The 18,752-nt window shown below is 40.6% G+C and overlaps 1 protein-coding gene across 1 annotated transcript in view; it reads right to left on the bottom strand.

Annotated features, from left to right (window-relative positions):
* SLC4A8 (solute carrier family 4 member 8) overlaps nt 1-18,752 on the bottom strand; it is a 1,419,216-nt gene that overhangs the window by 159,345 nt on the left and 1,241,119 nt on the right. The window contains exon 18 of the mRNA XM_044082169.1: nt 1,182-1,343. Coding sequence (XP_043938104.1) covers nt 1,182-1,343 — 162 coding nt within the window. The remainder of the gene's footprint in view (nt 1-1,181; nt 1,344-18,752) is intronic.

The following is an 18,752-nucleotide window of genomic DNA, read 5'->3' on the forward strand; positions in this document are numbered from 1 at the left end:
ATACATGAGTGCATATACTAATATATACACCAGTGTGTACACTTACCTAACATCATACATCAATATGTACACTAATCTATACGTTATACATCAGTGTGTGTACTAACCAATACATCATACAATATGTAGACTAACCTGTATATTATAAACTAGTGTGTACACTAACCTATGCATCATACAACACTAGCCTACACATCACACATCACTATGTATGTTAACCTATGCAACGTATAAAGTGTACGCAAACCTATACATTAGTATGTACACTAATCTATACATTATACATCAGTCTGTACACTGACCTATGCATCATGCAGCACTATTCTATATATCATACATCAGTGTGCACACTAACCAATGCATCATACATCAGTGTGTACTCTAACCGATATATCATACATCAGTATGTGCACTAAGCTATACATCATTGCATACACTAACTTGTACATTATACATCAGTGTTCAATCTAACCCATATATCATACATCAACATGTACACTAACATGCGCATTATACTTTAGTATGTATACTAACCCATGCATCATACAACACTAACCTGTTCGTTATACATCTGTACTTACACTAGCCTACACATCACACATCAGTGCACACACTAATTTATACATCATATGACAACGTATACACTAAACTATACATCATAATCAATGAGTACACTAACTTTATACAACAGTGTGCACACTAACCCACATAATCATATATCAATATGTATACTAATGTATATATTAGACATCAATGCGTACACTAACTCTATACATAATATATTAGTGCGTACACTAATTGCACCCATCGTACATCAGTGTATACACTAATGTATAATGCAGCAACATTGAAATGTCTGATGTTACATTACCTTGCAGTGTATGTTGTACTGCAGCAGGATTATAATGCCTGACATTATTTTACTTTATAACCTAACTCATAGTAAGCTCATGGCCATGCTTGCCTAGCCCTAGTATGTCCTGCCATGCAGTACTGTTTAACTGTATTTCAGAACGAGAAATTCTGCAGCATAATAGGTATTTCTAGCCATTCAAAAACACTGTAATCCATGATGCTGATGCAGTGGCTCCCAGTACTAAGATGCATTGCTCCATTGCCCAGCTAACTTCAGCCCACTGTGAAGGAAGCCTATGACCTACTTCCTGCAGGCCATTTCCTACCTTAAGTTTATGCTCCTTTCTGTTGATAATAACGGCAGTGATTTGCTGGTCCATAAAAATGAGGATTGTACACAGCAGGGCAGGAATTATAGCAGCCAGCAGGGTCCACCATGGATTCTCTCCTATCGGACTGATGAACCACCCTCGGTCATCTCTTGTTGGCTAGAAAATATATTGCAAAAATGTATATTAGGGTTACACATGGGAGACTGAAAAGACAATATCGCAGTTCTAGTGATCCAAATTCTATTGTAATTATTCTCGGGAAAACAGATTTTTTTCTGCAGTACTCAGATTTTACTACAATGTATTCTTTTTTCACATCTTTTTGCTTTCGATGTGTGTTGACTCCATATTTTAAGAGTAATACAGTATCTCAATGCATTATTAATATCCAACACACATCCATATCTGTACTGCTATGCCCTAAGGGTTCCATGGGGTGGGGCAGTGCGGGGGTATTACCATCTTTTGTGATAGACTTTAAGGCTTATGATGCTGTACTACTGTGAAGAGTCATGTAGGTTAAGAAGTGACACCCTGATATTACTGTAGGAGTCTCCCAGGTATTAGTTCCTCAACTATCCAAACAAGGGTACCTCTCCAACATATAATCTGTAGAAGTTATTTTAATGTAAGCCAACTACCAACTACATTAGGATGTTACCACTGTACAAACACTAAATGGATGTAATCTCTGAAACAACTATCTGAAAATGTTGAACCCTTCACCACATAATTTTCACTCCTGATGCCTCAGGTTCAGGAACTGACTATACTTGTACAGTACTCCATTATGCTGTATGTACTGCCAAATGTGAACATCCATATTTCAATGAAAGATGTTTATATATGTAATAAATATTCTTAGAGTACTTTATAATAAACGTACCAGAACAGCAGATGTTCTAATGATCACTGCTGCAATAGTCCTAGCTATATGGGTTATATCCTGCCAAGGATATAACAACCCGGCACCTTCCACTTGCCCAGACTATAAACTCAGCTTGAGATGAGCTGGCTAAAAAGACAGTTTTGGGTGCCAAGTCCTCCTGAGCTTTCATGGTAACAGATGGGGAAGCTCAGCCCTGAAGCAACAATCTTAAGAACAACAAAAAATAAGTGTCCACACTCTTGCATAAGCAGCATACCAAAAAAAACAATGATAATGAAGGAAGGGAGTGGCTACAGCAACAGTGAACATTTAAACATCTAATGTTGTGGTAATGGTAAGTTTACATACACAACTGTACTATGTTCATCATATTGATCATTACTGCAGCTCTATGGGCAAATTACCCCAGTTTACTACCTTTGAGAGGTGGAGGGGGAAGGGTCCAGAAGCCCCTGGAGTATGGGCCTAGACTGATCTAGACCTAGAAAATGAATCAAGCTTGTAATGCCTTGTAAACATATGTATAGTGGACAAACCTGCTGTTTCTATAATATTTCTAGAATCCAACCCTTTCCAAAAAGCCATTGATGAAGCCAAGGCCCTGGTAGAGTGGGCCATGACCACGCCTGAAATAGTTTTCTTGTGGTGAGTATAACAAAAGGTAATAGCTTTAGACAACAACTTGGAAATAGTTTTAACACAAGTTGTCCCTTCTTCTTCCTTTCGTAAGAAATAAACAATTGATCTGAAGACCTGAAAGATTTAATTCTGTCAAAACTGAACCAGAGTTGTCTGTGGACATTGAAAGTATGGAGTATCCTTTCTCCCTCATTTTTTGGTTCAGGAAAGAAAATTGGGAGATGGATAGTTTGGCTTAAAGTAAACCAAAATACTGCTTTAGACATAAAAGAAGGATTAGCTCACAAAGCAAACCTTTTCTGCGGAAAATGGGGTAGAATTGATACACTATAAAAACTCGCAACGTATATACTCATCTTGCATAGATCAGAGTAATCAGTAAAACTGTTTTCCATGTTAATAGCCTCAAGTCAGACAAATTATCTGGTTCAAATGGAGCACATGTTAGTTTCTCAAATACAAAAATAAGATCCCAAGGAGGGACTACAGGTTATCTTGGACACCTTTTATGTAAAATCCTTTCAAAACCATTTTAACATAAAAATGCATGGAAAGAAGAGGATCCATGAGTAAGAAAGGCCATAGGACAGTAACTCACACAAACATTATAAAACCAGGTAAATTCTAGCCCTGAATGGGTGCTGGTTATGTTGTTAGTGCCAACTAGAAAACCTTTTCCATTTCCTAATATCTGATTTTCTGATGGACGGCTTTCTTGCTTCCATTAGTACCTGCTGTGTGTTCTCAGTAAACAGGACTTAAAGGGAATTAAGACCCTATCATCAAAGCAGTCAGTTGAAGTTGATTGGGTTTGGGGTGTATCAAACTTCTCTGACTTTGTGTGAGTAGATACATTCTGTGAGGAAACTTGTGATAATTGTATCTGGCAATTTCCAAAGAGAAAGGAGAAACACTGTTGCCTGGTGAGGAAAACAGTCAAAACAATGATCATGGGGGATTCCTTCTGAATCTTCAGAAGTACCATGGATATCAGTGGAAAGGATGGAAAAGCATTCTTGTATGGAGTTCTTGAGCAGAATCTTGCCAACTGACTGCAAGGAAAGGAGGCAAATAGATCAATTTGAGGAACTCCCTATAGATGTATCAAACATTGGAAGATCCCCGACCGAGTTTCCATTCATAAGGGTCTGCCATGGCCCTGCTCAGCTACTGTGCCACTAACCTTACTTTGACGGAATGTAGGATGCCTGAAGAGTGAGACTGTGCTGTGAAGCTATATCCCAAGTTAACACGGCTAGTCTGAAAAGGGGGAGTACAACCTGGATCCCCCTTGCTTGTTGATGCACCGCATGAGTGTGGTATTGTCAGTAACAACTTGAAGAGGTAGTGGAGACAAAAGATAATTCAGAGAGCTGAGTGCCTTTATCAGAGCAAGCATTTCTTTTATATTTAAGTGCTTGCACCTGTCATAGGTGTCCCACACGCCTGCACTTCTACACCTCTTGAAATTGCTCTCCAAGCAAACTCTGAGATGTCTATGGTGAATGAATGCTTTTGAGCAGGAGGGAAGATGGGGCGACCTGGATTTAATGATATTTGCTGTCCCTACCAAGTGATTTATCTTCTTTCAAACCTCACCACTGGGATTTGAAAATACATAGAATGTTAGTGTTATAACCAGAGACTTCAGAAACCGCTGTATCTTTCTCATGTGGAGCCTTGCCAGGGTATCATGAGAATCAAAGATGCCATTAGACCCAAAATCTTGAAGTATTCCCTCTCAGTGACTGAAGTCTGTCTAGAAAACCTGAAAAGTAGATCTATTTTTCCTGTGGAAAAACAGATATTTGAACTGAGGTGTCTAGGTGACACCCCAGGAACACAATCCTGTGTGAAAGAGTCAAAAAAGACATTTGAATATTCTCTTGGAATCCCAGGTTGTGTGAGAGATACGTTACCCAAGTGACAGATTCTCAAAAATTTGAAAAAGACAGTGCAAAGATAAGCAAGTCATCAAAATATGCAAAAATGTGGATGCCTTATAGTCTGCAATGAGCTATAACCAGAGCTAGCTACTTTTTGAGCACTCTTTTGAGCTTGGTGCACTGGATACTGCAAAAGGTAAAACAGAGAAGAGATAATGTGATCCAGACAGACAAAACTTAGGAAATGCCTGAAGTTTGGATGAATGATATGTGATGATATGCAAATGGGATCATATAGGATGTGATTATATGCATCTTTTAAAAATCTAGTGTTACCAGGAAACTTCATTAAAGAAGAAGAGGTAACAGGTTGTGAAATGAAATGGTTTTGAACTTGGGCATTATCATAAATACGTTTATGAAAGAAAGATGAAGAACTGGTCTTCAAGCATTTTCTTTCTTTCTTTGCCATGAAAAGCATCCTTGAATAAAACCCTTCCCTACCTGGGAAGGAAGAACTGGTTAGATAACTCCATGGGACACTGTTAAAGGACAGGGAAATAAAAGAGTCTGATTTGTTGGATGAGGAATTACACCCAGGAAAGGAGGAATTTCCTTCCACTGCCATCTGTAACCTTGGTGAATGATCTTTTTTAACTCATTTGTCTGAAAGCATCTGTTACCAAAGAGAAAAGTAGAGCTTCAGACTATCTGGAAGGGGAAAGGACTGCCATTGTGTGTGTGTGTGTGTGTGTGGGGGGGGGGGGTGCAAAATTCCTTAAATAGTCTTTCTGTCTTGTTGGGCTGTCCTTGTTTTGGGGGGCTCTTGATTTCTTTTGGAACCTCTTACCATTTCTCTTTAAATATCTGTTTATCCACAGTTTGGTACGACTGTTTATTTTGTTCTTTTGCCAAAACTGGATGTGGGGTTACAGAATCCCTTTGAAAAAGGCGACTGGCTAATCTTAGATATTCCTTTTATGAACTTATTCTTTTCATCACACCTTTTTGACAACCTCTGCAGCAGAGGAACCAAAAACTAAATCTCAATCCAGAGAAAACATTACAATTTCATTTTTCATTTCATCTGTGAGATTTTCAGAATGCAGCCAGACAAACCTCTTTAAAGCATCACCCGTGGTCATAGCCCTGGAAGAAGTATCAACTGAGTTATGCACACTATAAAAATGAGTTGTGACTAGTTCAATAAAAGAAAATAAATTATTTAAAGCAGAGTTTTCCTCAGAAGAAAAAAATGCAGACAAAACATTTTTCATACTTTCACTATTAGTCAGAATAAACTTTAACATCTGAGCCTGACAATTTAAAATTCTGAAAATCAAAGTTGCGGAAGCATACACTTTTTTCCCATACTTATCAATAATCTTCCCATCCTTGTCAGAAAGATTAGGATTTGAAGTAACCAAATGTTTAACAGCAGTAGGATTATCTAAGGCTACAGCTGCTGGGTCAGGTTTGGGAAGACTGCATAAAAACTTAAAAGACTGAGGAACTTTATACAAGCAGGAAAATTGCAGGCAGTGATGCACACATCCTCCAGAGTTGACAGAACTGGGGGAATAAGTGAAGATTCTTGAAATTCCTTCTGTAACAGCTCATAGTACTTTCTGTGGGACTGAGAAATCTTGGTGTTTTCTCACTGATAACACTGTCACATCTGGAAATAATTTCAGAGAAAGAGAAACCCACACAGGGAGAATCAGAAACTGAGCTCTCCTATGAGGCTGAATCAGAAAATGGAGGAGAAAACCTTGTATCTGTCCCTTCATCTTCCTGTCCAGATTCAGAATCTTCAATCTCTTCAGGAAAAAGGGTATCTCTCTTTCTTGTACCAAAAAACACCTTATAAAAAGGATCATAGACATTAATTAAACCATGAGCCAGACCCAATAAACTACTCCTGTGTTTCTAAATTTGAGGAGATATGTGTCAAGTTTTCTGTTTCTTTCTGACAGGAAAATTGGGCCAATAGTATTATTAATGGCAGCGGGAGCTTCCTCAGGAATGGGCATAACATTCTGACTAAACCGGGAAGCCTTTCCTCTCCCCTCTCTTTGCACTGACAAGAATGTCTATTCCTTCCCCACTAATGGGGTCTCAACAACTGCAGAGGATGTTGCTAAACCCCGGTGCATAGTGGCTGTAGGTGCTACACCAGAGGGATCCCGGGTAAAAGATGAGTGGTCTGAGGAGCAAGCAATAACCACAACAGAATCAGCCCCTTCTGCAGCTGAGGCAAATACCGCTGCTGTGATGACAAAGGCTGTTTGCTAAACTTTTTCTTTTTGTGGCTGCAAGAAGGAAGAACTGTGAGACCGATAGTTTACTGAAAATGGTAACTGTTTCACTGGGAAAACAATCAGCAAACGTTGGTATAAATTAAAGTCTGGAAAAGTCACTTTTTTCACACAAAAACAGAGTAAAAAGCACTTTATAACCCTTTGCCAGGTTACAGCTAAGCATGCAAGCATGTTGTTTTTGTTCTAATCCTCCTGGGATAGGCCTAATGCAGACACGTCAGTATACATAGAAAATGCCTTAGAACATCAGATGTAAGCAAGATAGGGTGAAGAGCACAAAGCCTTCTTTAGAATCTTGAAGGCTAAGTGTCAGGAATCCAAGTGGTACTTTAGAGAGGTTTAGCTTAGTAATTTCCATCGGATGATATGATACTGCTGCAAAATTAGGTATAAACTTATTGTAATAACCTGCCAGACCTAGAAAGGTTTTAGTCTGCTACTTGAAAACTGCTTCCACTTTTTTAACTGTTGGTTGACAATAACCCCTTGAATGACAAATTCCAAATACTTAGCCTCAGATTTTTCTATCTTACATTTTTTTGGAGGGTGGTTAGCTGTAAAGCGTGCCTGCAATAAGGCAGCTAACACCATTTGTGCCTTTGACAAATGTCTGTCAGAGTCTCTGAAAAAGATGACTATATCACCCAAGTATGCCACATTATAGCAGCTGTCTGGGTCTAAAAATTTTATCCATAAGTCACTGGAATGTGGCTGGTGCCCCATCTACACCAAATGTTATGACCTTGCATTGAGAAAGGCAATTTGGGGTAAAAAATGCTCTTTCATTGGACTGCAAAATTATAGAAATCTGCTGATATTCTTCTGTAAGACTAAATATGGTTAAATACCAGGCTTTCCCAAGCTTTTCTGCTAATTCTTCTACCCTTTGCATTGAATAAATGCCAAATTTTGAAACATTATTTAGCTGTCAAAAATAATTACAAAATCGTATACTGCCATTGGGATTGGGTAGCAGCACAACTGGACTACTCCAGTTACTATATGATTCTTCAATCATCCCAAGAAGTTCAAATACTTTTCTGGACAATGTGATAGCTACTAGAAAAATGGTCTTCCAAGGCAAAAATTTGAGGCTGGCTTTGGCCAAACGTTCAAAGGGAGATTGAGTTAAGGCCTGAAGCATAGCATTTAAATCCCAAGAAGAAGAAGTAGGGTCTTTTAATGGTGGTATGAGTAGAAAAACTCCCTTGAGGAAAGCCTTGCAAAGTTTAGAAGAACCAAAGGTAGAGTTATTTATGCCCAGGTGAAAATTAGAAATGTCAGTCAGGTGAACTTTAATTTTTGAGAAACCAGCCCCTTCATTAAAAATCAAAGCCAAGAAGTCAATGATAGTTGGGATAGTTGCTGAAAAGGGGTCCAAGTCTTTGATGAGGGCCCAGAGACAAATCTTTTCCATTTACTCTTGTAGGTCTTTCTGGTGTAAGCCTTATGGAAAGACATCAAAATGTGACAGACAGGGGAGGAAAGCCTTGGCTGTCTAGTAGGCAGTGAAACTGGAGAAACCATGTGGTCAACTTGAGGCCTGATATGTTCAGGTGAGTTATGTCTGCCAGGTGAGACAGGAGGTCTGGAGCTGGATCCAGAATCCAAGGTGGATGTAAAAGATGAGGCCAGAGGTACAGCAACCAAATTTGATGAGGCCAAAGGGGTGCAATGAGGATGACTGTGCTCTACAGCCAGATTGCTTGTTGAAGAAAAGGCATAAAGGACACTAGAGTGCCAACTGTGACTTAGAGCATCTCTCGGTGACTCCTCCGGTGGAGGGATCAGGGTAAAGAACCTGCTGCATTTGTTGTTGAGAGGAGAAGTGAAAAAATCACAGCATGGCTGACCCATTGATGAAAAATTCTCTCTGTCATGTTGATATTGAGAGACTACTCATGACACATCAGAATGGACCTGCTTAATTTGTCCACAATCATGTTGGATTTCTCTGGGATGTGCTTAGCTATCAGAAAGCTATTGGAAGAGATTGCCCATTGCCATACTCTCATAGCTTCTCAACAAAAAGGGTAAGATTTGCATCCCTTCTTGTTTGTTAATGCACCAGACTACAGATATGTTGTCCATCTGTATCGCAATTGTCCCAGAAGGAAGAAAGTCTTGAAAGCTTGCAATGCTAGGAGGACTGCTCTCATCTCCAGGACACTGATATGCATTTGGGCCTCTACAAGTGACCACGTACCTCAGACTGTCCTTTCCAAATAATGCCCCCAACACCCGAGTTGGGAAGTGTCCTTGATTACCATGGCCTTTTGTGGGGGGGGGGGGGACCAAAGGGATGGCCTTCGTGGAGCTGGTTTGAGTGGATCCACCATAAAAGCTACCTTTTGCATGCTCCAGTTAGCTTGACTGGCATGAATAATGGATGATATACAATGAACTACTTAGGTGAAAGAGCCCATTTAAGAATTCTCATATGGAACCTGGTCTGCAGAACAGAGGTGATAACTGTTTCCCAAAAAAAAAAAGAGCCTGAAGTACCAGTTGGGCTTGAAAGGATGAATTTTGTATCACTTTGCTGACTTGTGATTGTAGAGTGTTTATTTGAGCCAAAGAAAGAGAAGCTATCTGACTGAATGTATCCAAATGAGCACCAGTGAACTCAAAACTCTGCAATGGTATGAGTTGAGATTAGTTGTAATTAAGTGATATTCCTAGAGGGGAGTACGGCTGGAGTAAGTAGTCTCTTGCTTGTATCAGTTGATGCCTGGCTGAAGTAGACAGGAGCCAGTCATCTAGATATGGAAACACCTAGAGTCTCAAATGAGCTGCTACAACTGCCATGCATTTGGTGAACACCCTAGGTGTTGTTATGAGACCAAAGGGCAGTGCTCTGAACTGGTAAGGACTGGCTCCCAGGCAGAAGTATAAGTATCTCCTGTAGTGCCTATTCATTTTGATGTGATAGTACACATCCTGAAGATCTATCGCGCAATAGTCCTTCTGCAGAAGGGGAAGAATAACTGAACTATTACTATCTGAAACTTGGTATGCTGAACAAATTAGTTTGATTTGCTGAGATCCAGAAATGGTCTCAAGTTCTGTGTCTTTTTTGACACTAAGAAAAACTTTGAGTAAATTGCAGACCCCCTCTAGTTTGGGGGACCTATTAGATGAATCTTTTTTAGCAGCTTTTTTATTTCTAGAGAAGTTTCTCCTCTCTGACTGGGTGGAACATCAAGGATTTTCTTCTGAACGTTTGGAGCAGGATGGGAAAATGGTATGTTATAGCCTCTGGATATAATCCTCTGCACCCATGAATCTTTTGTGATAGTCAGCCAGGCTCTCTGGTGCAAGGATACATGACCCCTGACTGCCTTCAGAGAGGGACAGTTGGGCCTCCTTTCATAAGCATTGATAGGGTCTATCTGGGAAAGAATCTTTACATTCCTGGTTCTGCGGGCCACCTCTGCCATGAGGGCAATGTCTACCACATGACTTGTGTAAAATACCCTGAGACTTTTTAAACCACATTTCTCTACCACATAATTGGTTCCTAGAGAAGGCCTTTGAGGGGTAGAAAAATATACACCTATGGCAGACAGGGTCTTTCCTTCCTGTTCACACCTGGAGAGTGTGTCCTTAACCTTGGTGCAAAAAGAAATGTTCCATCAAAGAGTGCATCGATGAAAGAAGACTTAAATGGTTCCGCAAAATCACATAATTGCATCCAGGCATATCTCCTGATGGTTATGCCTGAACCCATTGCTCATGATGTACCTTCTGCAGTGTGTGAGAACAACCTCATGGATGAATTAGATACAGATTGGAGGGTGGCCAGCTGCAAGGAAATTTTAATCCCTTCTTTGGAGGACATGGACCCCGAAAGAGATTTGGTAAGCTCCTTGATCAAATCTCTTCATAGTCTTGTAAAATGTGTCATATAATTCAGTAACCTTAGAGTGAAGGTTCCTGAAGCATAGAAATGCTTCCCAAATCTGTCCGGCACCTGGGACTTAAGAGGATGGACAGAAGAAATCTGTTCCACTAGTTCCTTTCTTGAAGTCACAGCAACAACCATGGCATCAACAGGTACTACTGTACTCCAATGTGCACAGTCTTTAGAAAGGGCAAGAATGTTATCTGGTCTCTTAGGAATTGGCTCAACCTTGTCCAGCTCTTTCCACACTCACCAAGAAACTAGGTCTATGAGCTAGTCAGCCAGGGGAGTCCCCCAGGAGGTAGATGGGGCAAACCCAAAAGCTTCCAGAAATACTGATTCCTCTTGGGAGGGGGCATCGGACAACCAACCAACTCTTTGTTTGAGGAACTACTGGACATCATCAGGTGGTGACCTGGGGGACCACTCCCCCTCATCAAAATCAGTGCCCTCAGTGACAGATTCCTGTGTGGGGAATCTAAGTGCCTCCTTCTGTATGTACTCTTACAAGGGAATTCCTTGGTGGGGTGTTTCAGGGAAGTATCAGAAGAGATAACAATGTCCAGATGGGCCGGCTGAAAGGTTGCTTGGGTTGGATGTCCCAGTGGAAGGGATGATCAGGGCTCAGGACATGGAACAGAATGAGGTAAAGTTGTTTGATCAAATAGGGGCAGGGATGTCTGTTCTCTAGGCAAAGAGAAGATCCTATTCTCAACCTTGAACATAGAGTGCCTAGGAGACACAGAAGTCAATGGATCCAAAACTTGAACTTTCTCAGATCATTGGCCTCTGCAGCCCCATCAGCACTCTATATGAGGAGGGAGTCAGACCCAAGCTTTCTAGTACTGAGGTTCTGAGAGGAAGAGATGGCTCTGAGAGCTTTGGAGTCAACTACAAGGCCCTGGACACTGTGCCTATGCTTCAGCTCCAAGAATCTTCTCACTTCGAGATGCTTGGAGCCAGTTTACTCAGAGGAATCATCGGAATTGAAAAAAACAATAATCTTTGGATCCAAAGAAGACACCCCCAAGGATTTTGGATCCAATAGCTCCAAAATGTAAGGGCAGATCAGGGAAGGAGAAATCAAAGGGGGAAGTGACTCATGGTAGACTCTCAAGCCCATAAAGTGTCAGAGTTTAAATGAATCTTATCTGTATCTGTGTTCTGAGGAACTTCCTCATCATTCTTTCAATGTTTGCTTTGGAAAGGCTCCTGGAGGACTGAAGAGAGGAGATAGTGGAAGGGGGTCAAGAATGCCTTCTGGGCCATTCCTCAAGAAATAGTGAATGAAGCCTGGGAGAAATAGGCTCAAATGGTAATGGAAGAGTATGGATCAAAGGAGATTCTGAAGTCTGAGCAGGTGGATTTGGTAATGAAAGATCTGTATTCTTTAAGACCTTGGCAGGTTGCTCCATGGAAGGAGCTGAGGTCAAAGTTGAAGGACATTCAGGAACTCTTTTTCAAGTCTCCCTGTCCTTAGACTGAGAACTGCCTTTTAGTTTGTTAGGTTTCATAATGGTTGAGCCCCAGCAATCAATGAATAACTTGTTTTTATTATACATAAGGGCCTGGGAGTTGAAGCCAGCAAAGACATCGTATTCAGTATCCAAATGCACAGGGCTCAAATAATAAACATATTCCCTGTTGGCATCAGAATTTGGGATCTTATGCACACAGGAAATGTACTTTTTAAAACCCAAAGGTTTCTCTGGCATATTATAAGCAGAAAGAAAACAATTACCACAATAGAAACCTGTACCTACACACTAACCCAATAACTATTTAATATAAAAACAAAATTATCTTTCTTGCTTCTGTTATCCTGTTGCACTTCTGTTGGCCATAGTACAGGCTGGATTCAGACTGGCTGAATTCAGTACTGTTTGCACATTAAGCACTAAAAATCAGGGCATCTAGTTTGGAGAAGCTCCCCTGTACCCTTCTGGCAGAAGCGTACAGTAGAGCTATCTAATTGAAGGTTACTGGTTCAGGGCTCAGTTTGAACTATTTCATTGGTGCAGGGTTCAGTTTGAGGTTTTTCATTGGTTTCTTTGTATTAGCTGCTTTGCTCTTGCTTGAGGATAGTGCACCACTGTGTACCATTGCTCAGAGGGGGTAACTCTTGGCAGTTATAGATGGAAAGGTGGCAATGGAAATATTTTCCCTTAGAAACATCTGCTATCCAGCAGAGCAGTTCCTGAATAGCTTTCAGCTGTTAAATGAACCAACCAGCAGAGATTTTACATCTTACCTATCAAAATCAGACCCTATAGATCCTGGACCAGATTCAATAAAGCCTACACTAAGTGTAGACAATTTATATTCAAGAAAATTCTTATCACATTATTTTGTGTGTTTCTAGTCACTCAGAAAGTTTACACTAAGTGTACATGTAGTCTCCGCTTTATGGTAACCTTTATGAATCCCTGTCAATATTTAAAGCTGCAAGAATATCAGCAGGAAAACTAAAATTAGGAGGAAGAAGGTGCGAGGTATGTCTGTGTTGTCTGTTCACTCGAGCAGAGTACACTTAGTGTAGGCTTTATTGAATCCTGGGGCCATTCTTTTATAGGCCTCCTACTATAGCTCCCTGCCTGCTACCCCCAGCTTTTTCTCCTTATCTGCTGAGATACCAAGTTCAAACCTTGCATTTTAGACTGTCAGTTTCTCTCTGTTCCTCCTGTCAGCTTGGTGGACATGTTTTTTTTTTTTTGAGGCAGTGTAGCAACTGCTTCATGTACACTGACAATCCCTTACTCCTAAATCACTCAAGTACAATTTGCGAGAGATGCTCCTACACTAAGAATCTAGAATCACTGCTCTCTTGCACCCAGAACAGCAACACTAAACAGGTTGTCAGTTCACTCATGACTCCTATTCGTAATATGCACACCCCACATAAACCTTCATATGCATAGGTACTCTCCAGAAATGTACCTAAACACCAGAAACCTCCACAACACAAACATGCTACACCTAGGACAACACCCAAAGCACCCAATACACAAAAACACTAGCACCTGTGTCTCACCAAATAAGCCCTTATGGCAATGCACAACTATTCCCAATGTTTTAGTTATAGGTGACTATAGTGAGACATATAGACACCCCACTCACCAGGATGAACAAGGAGAAGGTTACAGTCAGCTGCCTGTCTGGTACAAGGATTCACCAGCTCACACATGCACTCAAGTCTGTCAATAACAAGTACCATTATGACTCCGTCATAGTTCATGTTGGTTTGAATAACTTGAGATGTACCCCTCTGGACCCTATGAAGAGAGATATGATTGAGGTCTCTGAATATGTGTCTCAGGTGGGTATGTCCTTAGCTTTGAGCAGCATTTTACCCTCACTTAGGATGATACCACAATATAAACAAAAAATGATTGACTTCAATAATTGCAATAATTTCTGGTGTCATTCTAAGGGGATCCAGTTCCTGTTAGCCTGGGACGATCTGGTGGATAAACCATGCTGCCTGGACAGAGATAGTCTTCACCAGGCCCCATTAGGCTTTCAGTTGCTGGCTAAGGCACGTGCCTCTCCCATAATGCCTTTTTAGGCAAGGTCAAAACAAAATTCCTGACATGAAAATATCAAACACAAAGACATTAAGGTTCATGCTGCTAAACCCTAGGAGTTTAAATCAGAAACTGCACTATCTTGAAGCATACCTCTCAACTGTCCAGATTTTTGCTTCATATTTTTAGTCTGTTCATCATCAAATTTATGGTTTTCTGCAAATCACTGGGATGATCTGAGGACTGAAGTCACCAAATAAGGACATATATTTGAGTTTTCAGACTTCAAATCCTTCAGAAAATGTATGTTAACACAGACCCTGTTGTTCTAGCTACTTTCTAAGTTTATAAGAGTAATATTTAAAATCTGTCCCTATTTTTGGGCCTTTGTCCCCCCATTTTGTCAGGCTTTGTCCAGATTTCTTGCACTTAGAGGTTGAGAGGTATGTCTGGAAGCACTCCTCTCTGGAAGATGTTGACATCTGTGCAGTCAGAGAAACCTGGCTCAAGGCCATAGAAAGTACCCCGGCCTAGCAAGGCTACATTGCCTTCCACACTTTCGGACTGCAAATTGAAGGTGTGAGAACCAAAGGTGGTGGAGTACTTATCTTCATTAAAGATAATTACACTTCTAAACTGGTTAGACAAGAAAACTCTATGGGAGCTACTCCAAGTGCAAATTGCCATGGGTAAGACCCCCCCCCCCTTCAGGTCATCAGCGGTTACAGGTCCCCTTCCACAATCCAATATGCCACACATCTTATTTACACATACTTGGAACAATTAAGGTACAATCTATAACACACCATTCATGGGTGACTTCAACTATCCTTCCATTAAGGCAAACACTACTAAAAACTCCTGATGTCCACCACAGCAGTAAAACTTAATAGTAAAATCAAAACTAATGAGGAATGGCTGTGATGCCTTATAAATACAAAAGCTGAACAGTCCTTTCTATATGATCTGAGGAAGGCTTATTTGCCAAAAGCGCTTATCGGAAGACTGAGGACTGCTTATTTTATGTTATATTCTTTTTATTAAAGTTTTGATTTTACTATTAAGTTTTACTGCCGTTGTGGACATCAGGAGTTTTTAGTAGTGTTTGCCTTTTCTCTTCCTCATTGGTGTCCTTCACAGTGTAAGAAAGTTTTTTACCTATCCTTCCATTAAGTGGGAAACTTTTATGAACCCAAACTCACACACACAAAAGTTCCTGGACTTTGTTAACTCAAATGCCCTGGAACAAATAGTGCACCACCCCTAAGAGGCTCCAATGTTTTAGATCTGGTCCTCACCAATATGAGTAACAGATACAATGCCTCAACTGTAAGGCCACACTGGTTAACCCCAACCATAAATCAGTCATTTTTAAAGTAGCAATAGCACTAGAACTCTGCAAAGGAGAAGTCAGGCTAAAAAACTTCACCAAAGCTAACTATATCCTCCTAAGGGAAGGTGTAATCAACTTCCAACCTCCAGTTTCCAGAGATGGCATTGACAGCTATACCAAGGTATACAATGGTGCCCTGTATAAACATCTATACAAATCTACAGACGCAGCCATGCTGGATAGGATTAAAGTAAGATCCTCAAGAAACAACAAACCATCCTGGTTGACGTCTAGTATTAATAAATTATACAATAAGTGTGAAAGAAGCTGCTGTCTAAAAATACAAAAATGAGATCCCAGAACTGGAAGATAACCCTCCTCAGTCTAAACAAGCAAATAAGACAACTTGTAAAATCTTCAAAGAGCAACTATGAGAAAAATTTAGCAACCATAGCCAAGGATAACCATAAGGATTTCTTCAGCTATGTCAGCAACCGAAAAGGTAGGACTCAGATGTGTGCTGAACTAACTGTGGATGGCATCACACACACTGACCCTGTGGAAATTGCAAACATGCTAGCAAACAGGTTTGGCAAAACTTTCACCCCCCCCCCATTCCCCCCAACCATACCACAAACCATGTCTTCTTCATCTCCTCCTCCCCCCTGCATCTCCAAAGAGCAAGTCATCAATGCTTTCTCCAAGGCTAAGAACACAGCCTCCATGGGACCAGACAGCATTCCGGGCTGCATTCTTAATGTTCTAAAACAAGAGCTTGCTACTCCATTAGGCACTCTATTCAATCACAGCCTGAGTACTAGCCTTGTCCCACCAAAATGGAAAACAGTGACTATTATTCCCCTCCAAAAGGATGGCTCAGCAACAGACTAGGATAAGTATAGACCCATAAGTTTAATCAGCCTCAGCTGCAAGGCAATGGAACAAATCATCATGAACCTCATAAATAAGGATATAGGTGATCTCCAAACTCTGGATCCATCCCATTTTGGTTTTGTCAAGGGCAGGTCTTGCCTGCTAAACCTGGTAGACTTCTTCGAGAACGTGACCAGAACCATAGACGAGGGCAAAGCCGTGCACACAGCCTATGGTGACTTGGCCATGGCCTTCTACACTATCCCACATTCGGGCATCATTGATAAACTAACCTAGTTGAATATCAACCTCTGTGTTGTCAGGTGGGTTGCAAACTGGCTCACAGATCAACAACACTCAGTCAAAGTGGTAGACTTTACATTTACCAGCAGATCTGTCACCAGTGGGGTCCTACAAGGGTCAGTGCTGGGCCCATTCTTGTTTGGCATATACTTCTCAGAAGTTTAGACCAAAATGGAGGGGCTGTAGATAACCAGGTTTGCGGATGACTGCAAATTAGGTGCTATCACTGAATCCCCTAGTGATGTCAGCGTACTTCAAAAAGGGCTTACATAGACTAATGATTGGTACCAAAGCCAAGGTCTTAAACTAAATGCTAAAAAATGCATCAACATTCCTTTCAGTAAAAACAGTATCTATGTTGATTATAAAATAAACAATAATACCCAAGTACCAATTCAGTAGTGAGAGACCTGGGAACACAAGTTGACTGTGATCTCAACGTTGACCACCAGATGTCTACTGCGGTGAGGAAGGCATTCTACATCACTCACCTGATTAGCAAAGGCATCGCCTCAACAGGAAATAACTCCCCTGTACTCATCCCTCATCAGGCCTATTATTGAATATAATGCTCCCTTTGGTAAGAGTCACCTGCAGCATGCTTGAGAGACCTCAGAGTTTCTGACTAAGAAAATTCAGGATCTCCAGCACATGTGTTATACAGATGGACTGAAGTTGCTGTTACTGTACTCAGTAGCGTATAATTATGTCTGGTTTACAGGGCTATTCTGACCCAAATCTAATGGAAATGCTGCACGTCTATAAGTCAAATGGGAGTGCAGTCACCTGTTCCAGGGACCTCAAGCTAACCTGCGACATAAACAGGACCTGCTGGAGAGAGAGATACATCTCTCAGAGGCTGGCACTCCTTTGGAATAGACTTCCAGTCCATATCAAACACAGCACCTTCATGACTCTGTTTAAGTGCAACCTGGATGGCTGGATGGGAAACATCAAATTTCTGCCAAGGATTGCCCTGGATTCTCTCCTGGACATGGCTAGTCCTTGCTAGAAAAACCTTGGGCATAGACAATATCTCTCATCTAGTATTATATTGGGATTTCACAGCATAAAGACCCTAGGGTCAATAGCCTAGTGACATCCTATGAACCTATGAGCTATAATAAGATACTACAAGTATAAACATTTTTTTTTGTAAGAGAAATAGAAAAGGGAAAAGAAAAGCTAGACAAGGTAGAAAAGCTCACCAGGACATAGAAGAAAAAAACTATTAGTGATGGTAGACAAGAGTTCTCAAGGAGTACAAAAGGTAGCTGGAAAAAGTTACCTAAAGAAAAGGATAATAAAGAGTAACAATCAGAATAATACAGGGGAGGAAAAAAAGTTAAACTATAAAAACTATCAAAACTCATGTAGACCACAAGGAAAAAATAGAAAGACTGCATTGTAAGGCTTGAGAGCTTGCAATCCACATCTGTACATGATGGCAGCAAACAAAAACTGAGATACAGTAGGTTGGTGGGGCATTATGCGTGAAGGAAGTCACTTGAAAGTTTTAGAATCCTACACTCTTGAAGATGTAGCTGAGTCGGATCTGAATCTTGGATCCAAACTCATCAGTTGAGGAATGAATGAAAATGACAACATCAGATTTGATTTTAAAAAAGCCGACACAGTTCCTTCATGACATTTGGTAAAAGAGGTGTTCGTTGGTCAGTTAGAATTTCTTTTTGTATTCCTGCACTATAGATCATCTCTAGTAGGGCATTAGTAATACTTTAGCAGTTAGTCTGTACATATGGATAGTTTCTGGGCAATGGGTGATAGAGTCCCTAATCACCAATGTATACAATGATGTTTTTTTGTTGTGGTTTTAATTAAGGGTCCAACTATGTCCATGTCTGTTTATTCAAACAGTATGTCAATAATGGG

Source organism: Protopterus annectens, chromosome 9.part0 (assembly GCF_019279795.1).
Source record: "Protopterus annectens isolate FY-2018-M chromosome 9.part0, PAN1.0, whole genome shotgun sequence".
In the NCBI taxonomy this organism is placed as follows: domain Eukaryota; kingdom Metazoa; phylum Chordata; order Ceratodontiformes; family Protopteridae; genus Protopterus; species Protopterus annectens.